Source organism: Coregonus lavaretus (genome assembly GCF_964263955.1).
Source record: "Coregonus lavaretus genome assembly, chromosome: 21".
Taxonomy (NCBI): domain Eukaryota; kingdom Metazoa; phylum Chordata; class Actinopteri; order Salmoniformes; family Salmonidae; genus Coregonus; species Coregonus lavaretus.
This window is the reverse complement of record NC_140008.1, coordinates 9,529,518-9,544,284: the sequence shown is the minus strand read 5'-3', so window position 1 is coordinate 9,544,284 and position 14,767 is coordinate 9,529,518. Positions and strand designations below refer to the sequence as shown.

General features: G+C 45.0%; 1 protein-coding gene across 1 annotated transcript in view; it reads left to right on the top strand.

Annotated features, from left to right (window-relative positions):
* The window catches only part of LOC311148869 (phosphatidylinositol 4-phosphate 3-kinase C2 domain-containing subunit alpha-like), an 80,368-nt gene that overhangs the window by 62,629 nt on the left and 2,972 nt on the right, over positions 1–14,767 (top strand). Inside the window, exons 21-30 of the mRNA XM_084185865.1 lie at positions 2,541–2,633; positions 3,404–3,533; positions 3,872–4,008; positions 4,476–4,645; positions 5,411–5,567; positions 6,068–6,177; positions 11,763–11,970; positions 12,248–12,372; positions 12,721–12,838; positions 14,683–14,764. Of these exons, the coding sequence (XP_084041991.1) occupies positions 2,541–2,633; positions 3,404–3,533; positions 3,872–4,008; positions 4,476–4,645; positions 5,411–5,567; positions 6,068–6,177; positions 11,763–11,970; positions 12,248–12,372; positions 12,721–12,838; positions 14,683–14,764 (1,330 nt within the window). The remainder of the gene's footprint in view (positions 1–2,540; positions 2,634–3,403; positions 3,534–3,871; positions 4,009–4,475; positions 4,646–5,410; positions 5,568–6,067; positions 6,178–11,762; positions 11,971–12,247; positions 12,373–12,720; positions 12,839–14,682; positions 14,765–14,767) is intronic.

Sequence of the window (14,767 nt, the reverse complement as noted above, 5' to 3'; positions counted from 1 at the left end):
GGGTCGTGGATGGGTATTCCAGCATGACAATGACCCAAAACACATGGCCAAGGCAACAAAGGAGTGGCTCAAGAAGAAGCACATTAAGGTCCTGGAGTGGCCTAGCCAGTCTCCAGACCTTAATCCCATAGAAAATCTGTGGAGGGAGCTGAAGGTTCGAGTTGCCAAACGTCAGCCTCGAAACCTTAATGACTTGGAGAAGACCTGCAAAGAGGAGTGGGACAAAATCCCTCCTGAGATGTGTGCAAACCTGGTGGCCAACTACAAGAAACGTCTTACCTCTGTGATTGCCAACAATGGTTTTGCCACCAAGTACTAAGTCATGTTTTGCAGAGGGGTCAAATACTTATTTCCATCATTAAAATGCAAATCAATTCATAACATTTTTGACATGCGTTTTTCTAGATTTTTTTGTTGCTATTCTGTCTCTCAATGTTCAAATAAACCTACCATTAAAATTATAGACTGATAATGTCTTTGTCAGTGGGCAAACGTACAAAATCAGCAGGGGATCAAATACTTTTTTCCCCTCACTGTGTGTATATATATATATATATATATATATATATATATATATGAAAAGCGGATAAATACAATTGTTGCCAGCAAAATTACCCCAAAAAACAACAACAACAACATCCATTGCAATTGTGTTGATTATTCCAGTTTCCAGTGTGTCCGCCGAGAGGGGATTCTTTCTCCAAAACAGAGTAAAGACAGCCTCCAGTAATGAGGCTGATATGCATCAAGCTGCTCCAAGGAGTTGGAGAGTTTTGACTTCCCAACAGCAGCGGCTCACTTTGAGCAGGCCAATGTCCGCTGCAATCGCAAGTAAATGAAAGGCAAATGATTGTGTTCGTCAGGCCCTTTCCTAGCAGTTCTGCTGCCGCCCTAGGCAAGATCAACATATGCCACCCCTGTATAGTATAAAGATGTGGAATGGATTGATAGACTAGGGTAATGATGTATCATGCGCAATTTGTGCATTTCAATTGAGCTTATTCAGTAGCACTTGGAAACAAAACATTGTTGTCAACTATTCACAGTGGAGTTAATGTTGCAATCACTAGGCAGCCATCTGCCTACAGTAGGAAACAGAGTTATCAATAAGCCACATATATCACACATGACACGAGTCACGACCCCACGATAGTTCAAATGACAATAAACATAACATTTATTAACATCATCCAGTAGAACTGTGAAAAGAGTGAGATATAATTTGAGGTTTGGAAACAAGTGCTTTCATAAATGCATGGCGCGGTCCTCGTTTCACAGGAGCATTTTAAAATAAACTTTCTCTCAATGAACCAGCCTTAATTAATTTAGTTTATTTACATATAATTTCTTCATTTTATGGCCACCTAGAGTGTCCTCTTTGCACTGCTGTGGGGAGGGCTGGCCCGGTCATGGCTAGAAGGCATCCAGCTTTTGTCAAATTAACATAAAAGGAGATTATTTTAGCTAACACTAACCATTTTCCTAACCTTAATCTCAGTCTCCTAACCTGCTACGTTAATTCTCCAAACCTGCTACGTTAATTATCGTAACCTGCTGCAGAAGTTCTCCTAACCTGCTACGAAAAGTCAAATCTGACGTTAATTTGAAAAAAAGCTGGATCCATTCTAGCCATGACCGGCCGGCCCTCATGTTCGTAGACAACCATGTTTTGTTATTTGTTAGGCCTAATTAAAATGTTCATGCCTAGGCTAAATAATAATAATAATAATAATAATATGCCATTTAGCAGACGCTTTTATCCAAAGCGACTTACAGTCATGCGTGCATACATTTTTGTGTATGGGTGGTCCCGGGGTTCGAACCCACTACCCTGGCGTTACAAGCGCCGTGCTCTACCAGCTGAGCTACAGAGGACCACGTAAATAAATTAGAGGCTAAATTACAAAGAGAGGCTAAATTAAATTAGAGTGGCCTAGATTGTATTTGAAAACAGCTGTGTTTTGTTATTTATTAATGAAAATGTTCATACTAATAGCCTATAAGACAGGTCGTTCACAAATGATATTATACACATATATTTTGAAGTTGTTTTACTACTGTGTAGGTGACTTGTTCTTCTAGGCTAAATGCTTTTTTCTTTTTTTAATGATATTCATTTATGATTTATAGCAGGGATGAAGACACAATGGGTAATGTTTTGCTTAGACAATGCTAATTTCTCTTCTGTTAAGACTAATTACAATCATGTAAATGTGATTTTGAGCACCGTGGATGGACGCCCTAATGCGTTTCGCACCCAATGCATATGGATGTCCGGTACATTTAAGTCTTGCCGGTCATGAGTTGTCCTGACCCATACTGTAGTCGTCCTAGTGACTAGTGATGTCATCATAACCTCCACCATCCAAATGCTGACTGGCACTTCATCTACAGGTCATTTCAGGTACCCCCACCACCTCTATTGTAAGAGGCCATTGACTAGAATACAATATCTGGGCCTGTTGATCTAATGTGTGTGTGTGTGTGTGTGTGTGTGTGTGTGTGTATGTGTGTGCGCACGTGTATATGTGTATGTACAGTCGTGCTCCTTCTTCAACTCCAACGCGGTGCCCTTGAAGCTGGCCCTGGTGAACTCCGACCCTCTGGGAGAGGAGATCAACGTCATGTTCAAGGTGGGTGGCTGGGACACGCTGATCCTAGATCAGCACTCCTACTCTAAATACAGGCCGGGATACACACCTGGGACGTATTTAGAGTAGGAGTGCTGATCTAGGACCAGTTTTGCCTTGTAAATAGCTGATCCTATATTAACACTCCTATTCTGGCCATGCTTTGTGAATGGGGGCTCACACATACAAATAGAATAGCTATCAGATTAGACTACTAGATTATATTTCTATGAAGCCAGAGTCTCTGAAAGATGCCAAGTTCCGTAGACAAGCAATTTATCACAAATGTAATACTAAGTAGTCCATGAAATACCTTGACATATTCTAGACACATTCTCTGGAAATACCTTGACACATTCTCTGCATGATTTATGGCACACTTAACCATTGCTTCGGGAGTATTTGAAGCTTGAAGGAATGCAGGAATACATTCTAAAGAGTTTTCTTTGTGTTTTGATTTGATGCTATAACAGCTTGATATCAACGCTGCATTGTCCATTATCTTCCCCACAGGGAAGAGATCGGTTACTACACTCGTTTGCATCGTCTTTCATGGTTGAAACTGCACCACCTGGTGGCATAACATAACATAACACCAGGCCCTGACGATAGAATGTGTATGGGAGTCTTTGCTTGACCAGACTTGCAGATACACAGATGGAATGAAACTCCGTAATGAGAATATTAGAATAAGTCTCTGTGGATGGTAACTAACGTGTCTCTTGGTGTGTGTGTTTTTGTCTGCTTGTGTGTGTTTGGTGTGTGTGTGTTAGGTGGGAGAGGACCTGAGGCAGGACATGCTGGCTCTGCAGATGATCCGGATCATGGACCGCATCTGGCTTCAGGAGGGACTGGACCTGCGCATCGTCAACTTCAAATGCATCTCCACCGGGAAAGACAACGGTACCATACACACAGACTAGAACTCATATACTCAAATCACTAACTAAATCATTCTGATTTGAATGAAACTTACTGAAACCAGTTTGTCCCCATGACAACACAACCTCTGCTCTGATTCTACCATTCTGGCCATGACAAAGCTTGCTTCAAAGTCAATGCAACTGCACCGTCATGGCCATATTTCATATTTCAATGGGTGATTGTTAGATGATTGCTGCTGAACTTGGTGTTCGTCATCACATTACATCCGGTTGACTAATTTATAATTCAGTGTGTACTCATGCCATGCCTGTGGTTTTGACATAGTGTGTGTGTGTCGTGGTGCTGTATGTTGCCAGGTATGGTGGAGCTGGTGCCGTCCTCCGACACCCTGAGGAAAATCCAGGCCGAGTACGGAGTGACGGGCTCCTTCAAGGACAAGCCCCTGGCGGAGTGGCTCCGCAAGTACAACCCTGCTGAGGACGAGTACGACAAGGTAACTGTCTCACCCCGAAACCTGACACTCAGACCTTTGAACCCTAACCCAGACTCCTACAGAGGATGAGGTTGAGAAGATGAACAACTGACATCTACTCTTTATTTCTTGTCTGTATTCAATGTGCATATGTTACACACTGATTTGTCCTTGATCAATGCATGATTCAGCTGAAAGTCCCAATTTACGTATGCAGGTCACATTTAGCTCAGAGTTCCGAGTTCTTTTTAGAGATAGAACAAGATACTGTAGGGCTTTTCACACTGAGCTGAATGGAGCCAAGCCAAATCAAGCTGTTCTGAGCTGCCCTGGTCACACATCCACCAAGGTTGCTGGAACAGTGCTGAAGAGGGCAATGTGAACAGAAAAAATCCAAGCCAGCACAGTTTGGTTTGGGTCGGCACGATAGTGTGAAAATGTTCTGTGTGTCTCACTCCTCCTCTCTGCCCCTCACTATGTGTGTCCAGGCTTCGGAGAACTTCATCTACTCGTGCGCGGGCTGCTGCGTGGCCACCTACGTGCTGGGTATCTGCGACCGCCACAACGACAACATCATGCTGCGCTCCACCGGTCACATGTTCCACATCGACTTTGGCAAGTTTCTGGGCCACGCCCAGATGTTCGGCAGCTTCAAAAGGTAAGAGTGTGACCTGGGGTGGTCTAGTGGTCTAAGCTGCTTCCTCCAGAACACATGTAACAGTGTTAGCATGGGTTCAAATCTGACCCACTAATCTTCTAGCACACTCCCTCCCTCACTCCCTCCCTCATTACTCCCTCCCTCACTCTCTCCCCAAACGTTTACTGTTTCTCGCTAACCTATTCCCACTGCTTATTAAAAGTAAATTCTGTGCTTAGTTCAAGTACTAGAAGTAAAGGTTTATTGACAACAGGAACGTGCGCTCTGAGAACCATTTGCACTCAAGATGGGGCCTGAGTGTCTACTGCTTTTGTTCTTTCTCTGATTTAGACCTGGGAAACCAGAATGTACCAGGCAAAACAGAAAGTAGGTTGCATGTTGTTTTCAGGTGTCCATACAAAATGACATGTAGCTTGGTTCAAGATGGACTCCGCAGTAGGGGGAAACGGCGCCACTGTCCGCCCCACCGCCGTTGTTATTGTTTTTTGTTTTGTTGAGGAAGCGGAGGTGAGGAGCGTCGCGCAGCGTGGTAAAAACAAATGTGCAGTAGATATTCTGCTGTTCTATTGCACGTGATGTCTGAGGGAAGAAAAAAACGGTATTCGTTGGTTGTAGTAACTTTGTTGTTGTAATATTGCAAACAGACGTGGCAGTTTCACCATTTAAGGATTCCAGCTTTATACCAGAACACTCACTATTTAACCAGGTTACATGTTTCCCATGTTTTATTGAGCCTTTCTCTTCCTGTCGCTCCCCTTCTGCCAGGGACCGTGCTCCATTTGTGCTTACCTCTGACATGGCCTACGTGATCAACGGGGGAGAGAGGCCCACCAGTCGCTTCCAGCTGTTTGTGGACCTGTGCTCCCAGGCCTACAACCTCATCCGCAAACACTCAGGCCTCTTCCTCAACCTGCTCTCCCTGGTAATAACTAACACTCTGCTGTCAAGTTCAAGTTCTAGCCTGGTCCCAGATCAGCGTGTGCTGTATAGCGGACTCCTATGGTTGTTGTCATGCCAAACATTTAACATGACAACGACCATAGGAGACAGATGGTGCACAAGGAGACTGCTTCATGAAATAAGTGTTTTTAAAAGTGTGATGCCAGCCTAGTAAATAACTTGTAATGGTTACTTTGGTGTTGCCTGGGTACTGTTTTTTTGTTAGTCCTTGGTGATGGCCCTCTTCTTGGTCTAAGGAATTTTTTGAGTGTACCTTTGTGATTCAAATGCTCTACTCTAGCCTCATAAATCAAACCTTGCTGGCTACGGTATATTACCTTCCTCAAGTCATTGGTTCTTAGTCTTTTGTTACTAAATCATTTCGTTGTACATGATAATGTATTGCAATTGCAATTATAAAGCCCTTTTTACTAGGTCTCAAAGCAAAACAAATTCACACGTATGCGTGCGTGTGATTGACAGATGACGTTGTCAGGCCTACCAGAGCTGACAGGAACTCAGGACCTAAAGTATGTATACGACGCTCTGCAGCCCCAGACCACCGATGCAGAGGCCACCATCTTCTTCACCAGGTACATATATACATATATTAAAGGTCAACTTCCCCTTATGAACCAACTTATCTGGTTTTAAACATCGATATGAGTCAGAAACGGGTTGGGAACCAGTTCAAGGAACCGAACCAAAAACCATAAAATAACAGAATATTTTGAGGAACAGAATCAAAACCGGGAACTAATGTGATCTATACTGTTCCGGAACAGAACAATTATTTTAAAAGCATGGGAACCGGTTAACAATGTTATTTTACGTTCCGGGCATTTTTTACAGTCACACAAAAAACGCAACAAAGCGCCTATGCAAGGCCCTCACTCTGTCACTCAGAAACGTATCCCAGTGTCTGCCTGCCAGCTGAAAATCTTTGCCACTGTGTGTACTTGTGTAAGCTTTCCTGCCCCCTCCCCGGCCGAAGCATAGTCTACTAGCTTATTACTGACGTTACAAGTGTGATTAAGAAATTGGGGAGATTTTTATGAGAGAATAATGGATTCACTTTTTCAACGCTAGTTAAGGATACTATAGTTATCACGTTTCACATTGGATTTATTAACTACAAAAAGGTAAGACGTGTTTTTTTTTTATTCTGGTGCCGCTCTACAGACATGCTTGCTAACTAACGGTAGCTAGCACAATTTTGTACATCGCGCTGTTCCGTACATTTGACCTTATTTTAGTGCCCCCAAAAACTTAATACTTCCAGGTCAACTGTAATATGAATATCATTGTAAAGCACAATTTCTTCCCTTTCCAGCAAAATCAATGACGAGACCGTCATGCTGCCCGTCTCTGCATGATTGAAGAAAGCAATGGAGCTCCGCCGGGTCTTTTTAAAAATAGCGGTTGGGGAAGCGAAAGCTACTGCGTCATAATGAAAGGGGGAGATATGTAGTGTGGGGAACCGGCTTTTTTCACCCGATTTGTCCAACTTATCACCTCTAAAATGTAAATAAAACACTATAAAGAGTTTATATAATGTCTCATTACATACCTATTTGAAGTATTGTGTCGAATTTGAATAGGTTTTTTAGGGCGGCGCTAAATTTTTTCAATTAAACTGTGGGTGTCACGGTTTTTGAGAGTCATGATGGCTCGCAGTGATTACGTGAAAAATTAACAATTGATTGAATTAACTATTGATGAACTCACGAGTAATTAACTTTACACTCACCATTACACTCACCATTGATCATTTCTTGTTTTTAATCTGCGAGAGAAGCGCTACACCTAGTGTAAAGAGGCTGTACGGCACAGAATGAGTTGAATAATGCGTGCGGTACATTACGTCGTGACATGTCACACTTTAACGTACAGTGTCAGCGGGGTCAATTTTTTCAACTTTTCTCCAATACTATTGGTCCATTACCATGTCAATCAACACTGAATCGAAACTTAGTTCACACCCCAGATTTTGACGGCAACACAGTCGCTACAGTCCCATTAGTTTTCATTGCAGCCTCGTTTGAATGCTGCGGTTGCCCACATATGGACGGAACGGAGTTAGCTACTGTTAGCTAGTTTTGGTCCAACGTTAAGCCAACTCTGAAGTGTCAAAATTGACTACAAAGTGTTAATTATCGTCATAAGATATTTCGCACAAAACTGATTTTTGTGAGTTCGTCACGAGTTACTGGAGGTTTGGGTATGGATTACGATCATGCCCACTTGCCCAGTAACACAAGAGAAGCAGTTGTGTGGTTGCGCTCTATCAGCTGCATGCGCTCTATCCAATCATAGCAGCCAGAACCTCCAGACCGTGAGACAGACCTGCCCATTACGCAGCCCCTCAGACTTGTTTACAGAAGACAACACGTCGCCATTGTTATGTTGAATAACCCTTGGCCCTAAGCCTTTATGGGTTGGCCACTGGCTGATTGACTCTAGTGTCAATCCAATCACTCAAGTCAATCACTTGAGAATTGAAACAATCAGAGCGCACTTGTATCCTAACTGCAACTTGTCAATATTCCAAAACCCATTTGTGACTTGTTTCTACTGCGACCTGTTATGAAACACTGCCAGACAGACGCATACTCTGTTATTAATAGATAGTGAGAAAGTTGTGAATAACTAAATGGCACCGAAGCACACGTCGCCACTCGCCAGTGACTTGATAAACTGATTGTGGCCTGGCTGCTCAATGTGCCTGCTAGCTACTACTTGCTAGCGTCATTGACAAACACAGAGTTGGAACTTAGCTTGCCAGCTAGTGATTTTGGGCACTGATAAACAGTGTGTAGCTTGTGCTTTATTTACGATAGTTTGACAGCTGATGAGGAAGTTGTAGACATGATATTGTTCTCAGAAATCAGTCCTGAGCACGCAGCCAGATAGACTATATGCAGTGCGCTGACTAGTTTTTCCTGCAAATGTTTTCACTTGAGAAATACTGCACCAAAATCCTTAGCTAGATGTAAAATTGCGTGACTAAGACCTCTGCAAAAACCTCTAAATTAATTACAGATTTCTTGATTTAGCCTAGATTAATTTTATTAAGTGACTCTTTTCAGAAAGTTCCTATGTCGTTTCTACGGTGACATACGGTTGCTTATTCCCTCCTGATTTCGGGAATCCTCCAACCAGGATCTCGGGAAAACCAGCAAATTTATTGAAAGTACCCGGAATTTTGCAACACTCAGGAGGGACAAACAACAATACCTCCCAGGGTACGATATGCGAACATAACACACCCACATTAAACCACACGCTCAAGACAACTCTCGTTTCTTAATGAGTAATCTTCAAAATGAGGCCAAATCAGGAAGCGCAGTCTACCTTTAACATAATATATTATATCAGAGGCCACCATCTTCACCAGGTACTGTCTGTCAAGTGTTTGCTTTCCACAAACTCTCTGAATATCTTGAAACATGGTGCACTGCTTCACTTTGAGCCTCTGTCACTGTCAATGTGTTCTGCCTTACAATGCAAAATGCACAAGAAGACATCCTTAACTCTTACTATGTTTAGTAGCTTGAATTAGTTTCACTTGAAAAAGGCAATCTGTAGTCTCAATTAAAATATAACTTAGATTTACTATTCCATTTCAGCCGTCACAATTGACGCAGCACAATACTTGATTTGCAACTGTCGACTTTCCCACAATGCCCAGCTGGTGGCAGCATAACAATGATGTATATAATCCCTGGATCGCAACCAATCCTCCGTCATTAACACAATGGAAAGGTGAAATGCTTTATTATCTAAATGTTGAAAGTGTGTGGGCGATGGAGAGAAACAACATGGTGCGTTTTGACACCATGTGGTGGAGAGTGATGCGGGCGCTGGAGAAGGGTCTGGTCAGGTGCGATGTAGTTAATGTTTGTGTGATTTACATTTACGTCATTTAGCAGACGCTCTTATCCAGAGCGACTTACAAATTGGTGCATTCACCCTATAGCCAGTGGGATAACCACTTTACAATTATTATTTTTTTTTGGGGGGGGGGGGGGTAGAAGGATTACTTTATCCTATCCCAGGTATTCCTTAAAGAGGTGGGGTTTCAAATGTCTCCGGAAGGTGGTGAGTGACTCCGCTGTCCTGGCGTCGTGAGGGAGCTTGTTCCACCATTGGGGTGCCAGAGCAGCGAACAGTTTTGACTGGGCTGAGCGGGAACTATGCTTCCGCAGAGGAAGGGGAGCCAGCAGGCCAGAGGTGGATGAACGCAATGCCCTCGTTTGGGTGTAGGGACTGATCAGAGCCTGAAGGTACGGAGGTGCCGTTCCCCTCACAGCTCCATAGGCAAGCACCATGGTCTTGTAACAGATGCGAGCTTCAACTGGAAGCCAGTGGAGTGTGCGGAGGAGCGGGGTGACGTGAGAGAACTTGGGAAGGTTGAACACCAGACGGGCTGCGGCATTCTGGATGAGTTGTAGGGGTTTAATGGCACAGGCAGGGAGCCCAGCCAACAGCGAGTTGCAGTAATCCAGACGGGAGATGACAAGTGCCTGGATTAGGACCTGTGCCGCTTCCTGTGTAAGGCAGGGTCGTACTCTCCGAATGTTGTAGAGCATGAACCTGCAGGATCGGGTCACCGCCTTGATGTTAGCGGAGAACGACAGGGTGTTGTCCAGGGTCACGCCAAGGCTCTTCGCACTCTGGAAGGAGGACACAACGGAGTTGTCAACCGTGATGGCGAGATCATGGAACGGGCAGTCCTTCCCCGGGAGGAAGAGCAGCTCCGTCTTGTGATGTCTTTGTATGTGTATGTTCTGTATTGTTGAAAATGTTTTAATAAAATAATAATAATACCTGCATTGCTTATGCTATGTATTGGCTAATGAGAGGTTTTGAAGCCAGAAAAGCAGTCCCCCATAGGAATGAATTGAATTCTATAGTATTTCATTTAAATAATTTCAAGGACAAAATTACATGTATTTAAGTATTTTTGTTGTTGTAGTGAGGACAGTAACATTAGTACTTTAACCCTTGGCCTACCATGGTCGCACCCTGCTGGGAAATCGAATTAACATAAATAACATAATAAAACAAATCCCCATTCAAATCCGTCTGTTTAAGCAATCCACCGCATCCGCCGATATCGCCCTTCCGCATCTGCGGTGAAAGCTAGAGCGGTGTTTGTCAGACCATGAGACATCCCAAAATTCAGTCTTCTCACGAAAACGTCTGTATCGTCGGAATGGTTTGGCCTACAAAACTATTATCTATTGAAAGCTGAGACTCATGAACACGATGGGGTTCTCCGTTTTGCTCTAGGACACCCACAAGCCTCACAAGACTTGTCTGAAGTCGGTACAGTCTCTTCTGTCAACTTCTGTCTGTAGCGTCCCAACTGTTTGGGCTACACACTAATATGACCCCTCTGTGGAAAGCTGAGACTCACGAACAAGATGGGACGCCCACAAAACTCATCAGAATGTCCCCAGTGCCAGTTAAAAAAATTTATGGAACTATATATAGAGATAGTTTAGTGCCTAAAATAAGGGGTAAATACATGTTAAAAACATGTTTCCGGATCTTTCATATATCTCTCAGATAGGACAGACAGATTTTTTTGGGACTATCTGTTGTTCCATGTAGTGAATCTGTTATTTAATTTTAATATGCCATTTAGCAGACACTTTTATCCAAAGCGACTTACAGTCGTGTGTGCATACATTTTTACATATGGGTGGTCCCGGGGATCGAACCCACTACCCTGGCGTTACAAGCGCCATGCTCTACCAATTGAGCTACAGAGGACCACATCCAATGTGTTTCTATTGGCTAATAGCAGTAATGCCAAATTCAATGTTTCATACCAAAAATATTTTATATATATTTTTGATACCTTAAGGGGTCTTACAATTCTAAATAAAATAGCTAAACTATCCTTGGTATGACCATTTTAAAACAATTCCATATGTTAGTTTAGAACTCCCTTCAAAACAGCACCCCCTGTCAGTCATCGAGTGTATATATAAATCATTGCAGCATAACATCATGAACGCCTTAGAACTCCCAGTTACTAGCCTGCTATTAGCCATTTTATCATCCATTTACCTCCTGTCTCTCTTCTCCCTCTGTGTAATAGATTAATTCAACAACATACTCCCTTTTGTCTAAAGTTTAACCTTCTTTCCCACCTCCCTCCCTCCAGGTTGATCGAATCCAGCCTGGGCAGCGTGGCCACCAAGTTCAACTTCTTCATCCACAACCTGGCCCAGCTGCGCTTCTCTGGCCTGCCGTCCAACGACGAGCTCATCCTCTCCTTCTCCCCCAAGACCTATACACTGAAGCAGGAGGGGCGCATCCGCGATGCCTCCATCTTCTCCTTCCAGAAGAGATACAACCCCGACAAGCACTATGTGAGTCTCCAACCAGAGACGTACATATATGAATCTGTCTATTGATGTGTTTACATACACCATGGTCTCACTGTTCCTTCATAGACAGGGCCAAGCTGCCCTATAGGGATGCCAGAAGAACACATATCTGGCATATAAAGAGTTTTGTGTAAATCAAAATATATAGAGTAGTCACAACATCAATGGAATTCTGAATAAGAAACTCAAATTCCACCCCCTCTTCTTCCTCCTCCTTCCCCTCCTCCTCCTTCCCCTCCTCTCCCTCCTCCTCCTGTAGACGTACGTGGTGAGGCTCCTGCGAGAGGGACAGAGCGAGGCCCAGTTTCTCTTCCGCACCTTCGATGAGTTCCAAGAGCTCCACAACAAGCTGTGCATCCTCTTCCCTCTGTGGAAGCTGCCAGGGTACGCACACAGACACACACACAGACACGCACACAGACACACACACAGACATTTGTGGAGAACCTAGAACCTGAGGCTGTCTGGAAGTGGCATAGCATTACTCTGTTCCCAAAAAGACGTGGTAAAGGTTGAAAGTCTGCCTTATTGGACCTTAGAAAGCCAAAAGTAACTTACATTTGTGCAAAGATAGTAATAATATTCAAAACGATATAAAAACAATTGTGCTTTAACTCAGTGCCTTGCATTGTATGTGGGTAATGTATGCTTCCCTTCCAAGTGTAGCTCCCACTTCTACCACAGATGCACCCTTCTTGTTAGTGCACTAACCTTTCCCCGTCCCCTCCCTAGGTTCCCTAATAGAATGGTGCTGGGCCGCACCCACATCAAGGACGTGGCAGCCAAGAGGAAGATTGAGCTCAACGGTTATGTTCAAAACCTGTTGAGGAGTTCCACAGAGGTCACCCAGGTGACTGACACACACACCCACCTAACCATCCACCCACACACACACACACACCTAACCATCCACCCACACACACCCACCTAACCATCCACCCACACACACCCACCTAACCATCCACCCACACACACACACACACCTAACCATCCACCCACACACACACATCCACCTACACACACACATCCACCTAACCATCCACCCACACACACACACCCACCTAACCATCCACCCACACACACACATCCACCTACACACACACATCCACCTAACCATCCACCCACACACACACACCCACCTAACCATCCACCCACACACACACACCCACCTAACCATCCACCCACACACACCTAACCATCCACCCACCCCACACACACACACACCTAACCATCCACCCACACACACACACCCACCTAATCATCCACACACCCACCTAACCATCCACACACACACACCCACCTAACCATACACACACACCCACCTAACCATCCACCCACACACATCCACCTAACCATCCACCCACACACACACACATCCACCTAACCATCCACCTACACACACACCCACCTAACCATCCACCCACACACACACACCCACCTAACCATCCACCCACCCACACACCCACCTAACCATCCACCCACACACACACACCTAACCATCCACCCACACACAAACACCCACCTAACCATCCACCCACACACACACACCCACCTAACCATCCACACACCCACCTAACCATCCACACACACCCACCTAACCATCCACACACCCACCTAACCATACACACACACCCACCTAACCATCCACCCACACACACCCACCTAACCATCCACCCACACACACACACCCACCTAACCATCCACCCACACACACACACACACCTAACCATCCACCCACACACACACACCCACCTAACCATCCACCTACACACACACATCCACCTAACCATCCACCCACACACACCCACCTAACCATCCACCCACACACACACACCCACCTAACCATCCACCCACACACACACACACACATCCACCTAACCATCCACCCACACACACACACATCCACCTAACCATCCACCTACACACACACATCCACCTAACCATCCACCTACACACACACATCCACCTAACCATCCACCCACACACACACACCCACCTAACCATCCACCCACACACACACCCACCTAACCATCCACCCACACACACACACACCTAACCATCCACCCACACACAAACACCCACCTAACCATCCACCCACACACACACATCCACCTAACCATCCACCCACACACACACATCCACCTAACCATCCACCCACACACACACACACCCACCTAACCATCCACCCACCCACACACACACACCCACCTAACCATCCACCAACACACACACACCCACCTAACCATCCACCCACACACACACCCACCTAACCATCCACCCACACACACACACCCACCTAACCATCCACCCACACACACCTAACCATCCACCCACCCACCCACCCACACACATCCACCTAACCATCCACCCACCCACACACATCCACCTAACCATCCACCCACACACACACACCCACCTAACCATCCACACACCCACCTAACCATCCACCCACACACACACACACACACACACACACCCACCTAACCATCCACCCACCCACACACACCCACCTAACCATCCACCCACACACACACACACCTAACCATCCACCCACACACACACACCCACCTAACCATCCACCCACACACACACACCCACCTAACCATCCACCCACACACACACACCCACCTACACAAGAGTTATAAAAGCGCAATGCACTCCATTTTCACTGACCATTTTCTCTCTCTCTATCAGTGTGATCTTATCTATACATTCTTCCATCCGATCGCAAGAGACGACAAGACGGAAGGATTGGAGGCGACGGCCAGAGCACCAGGTA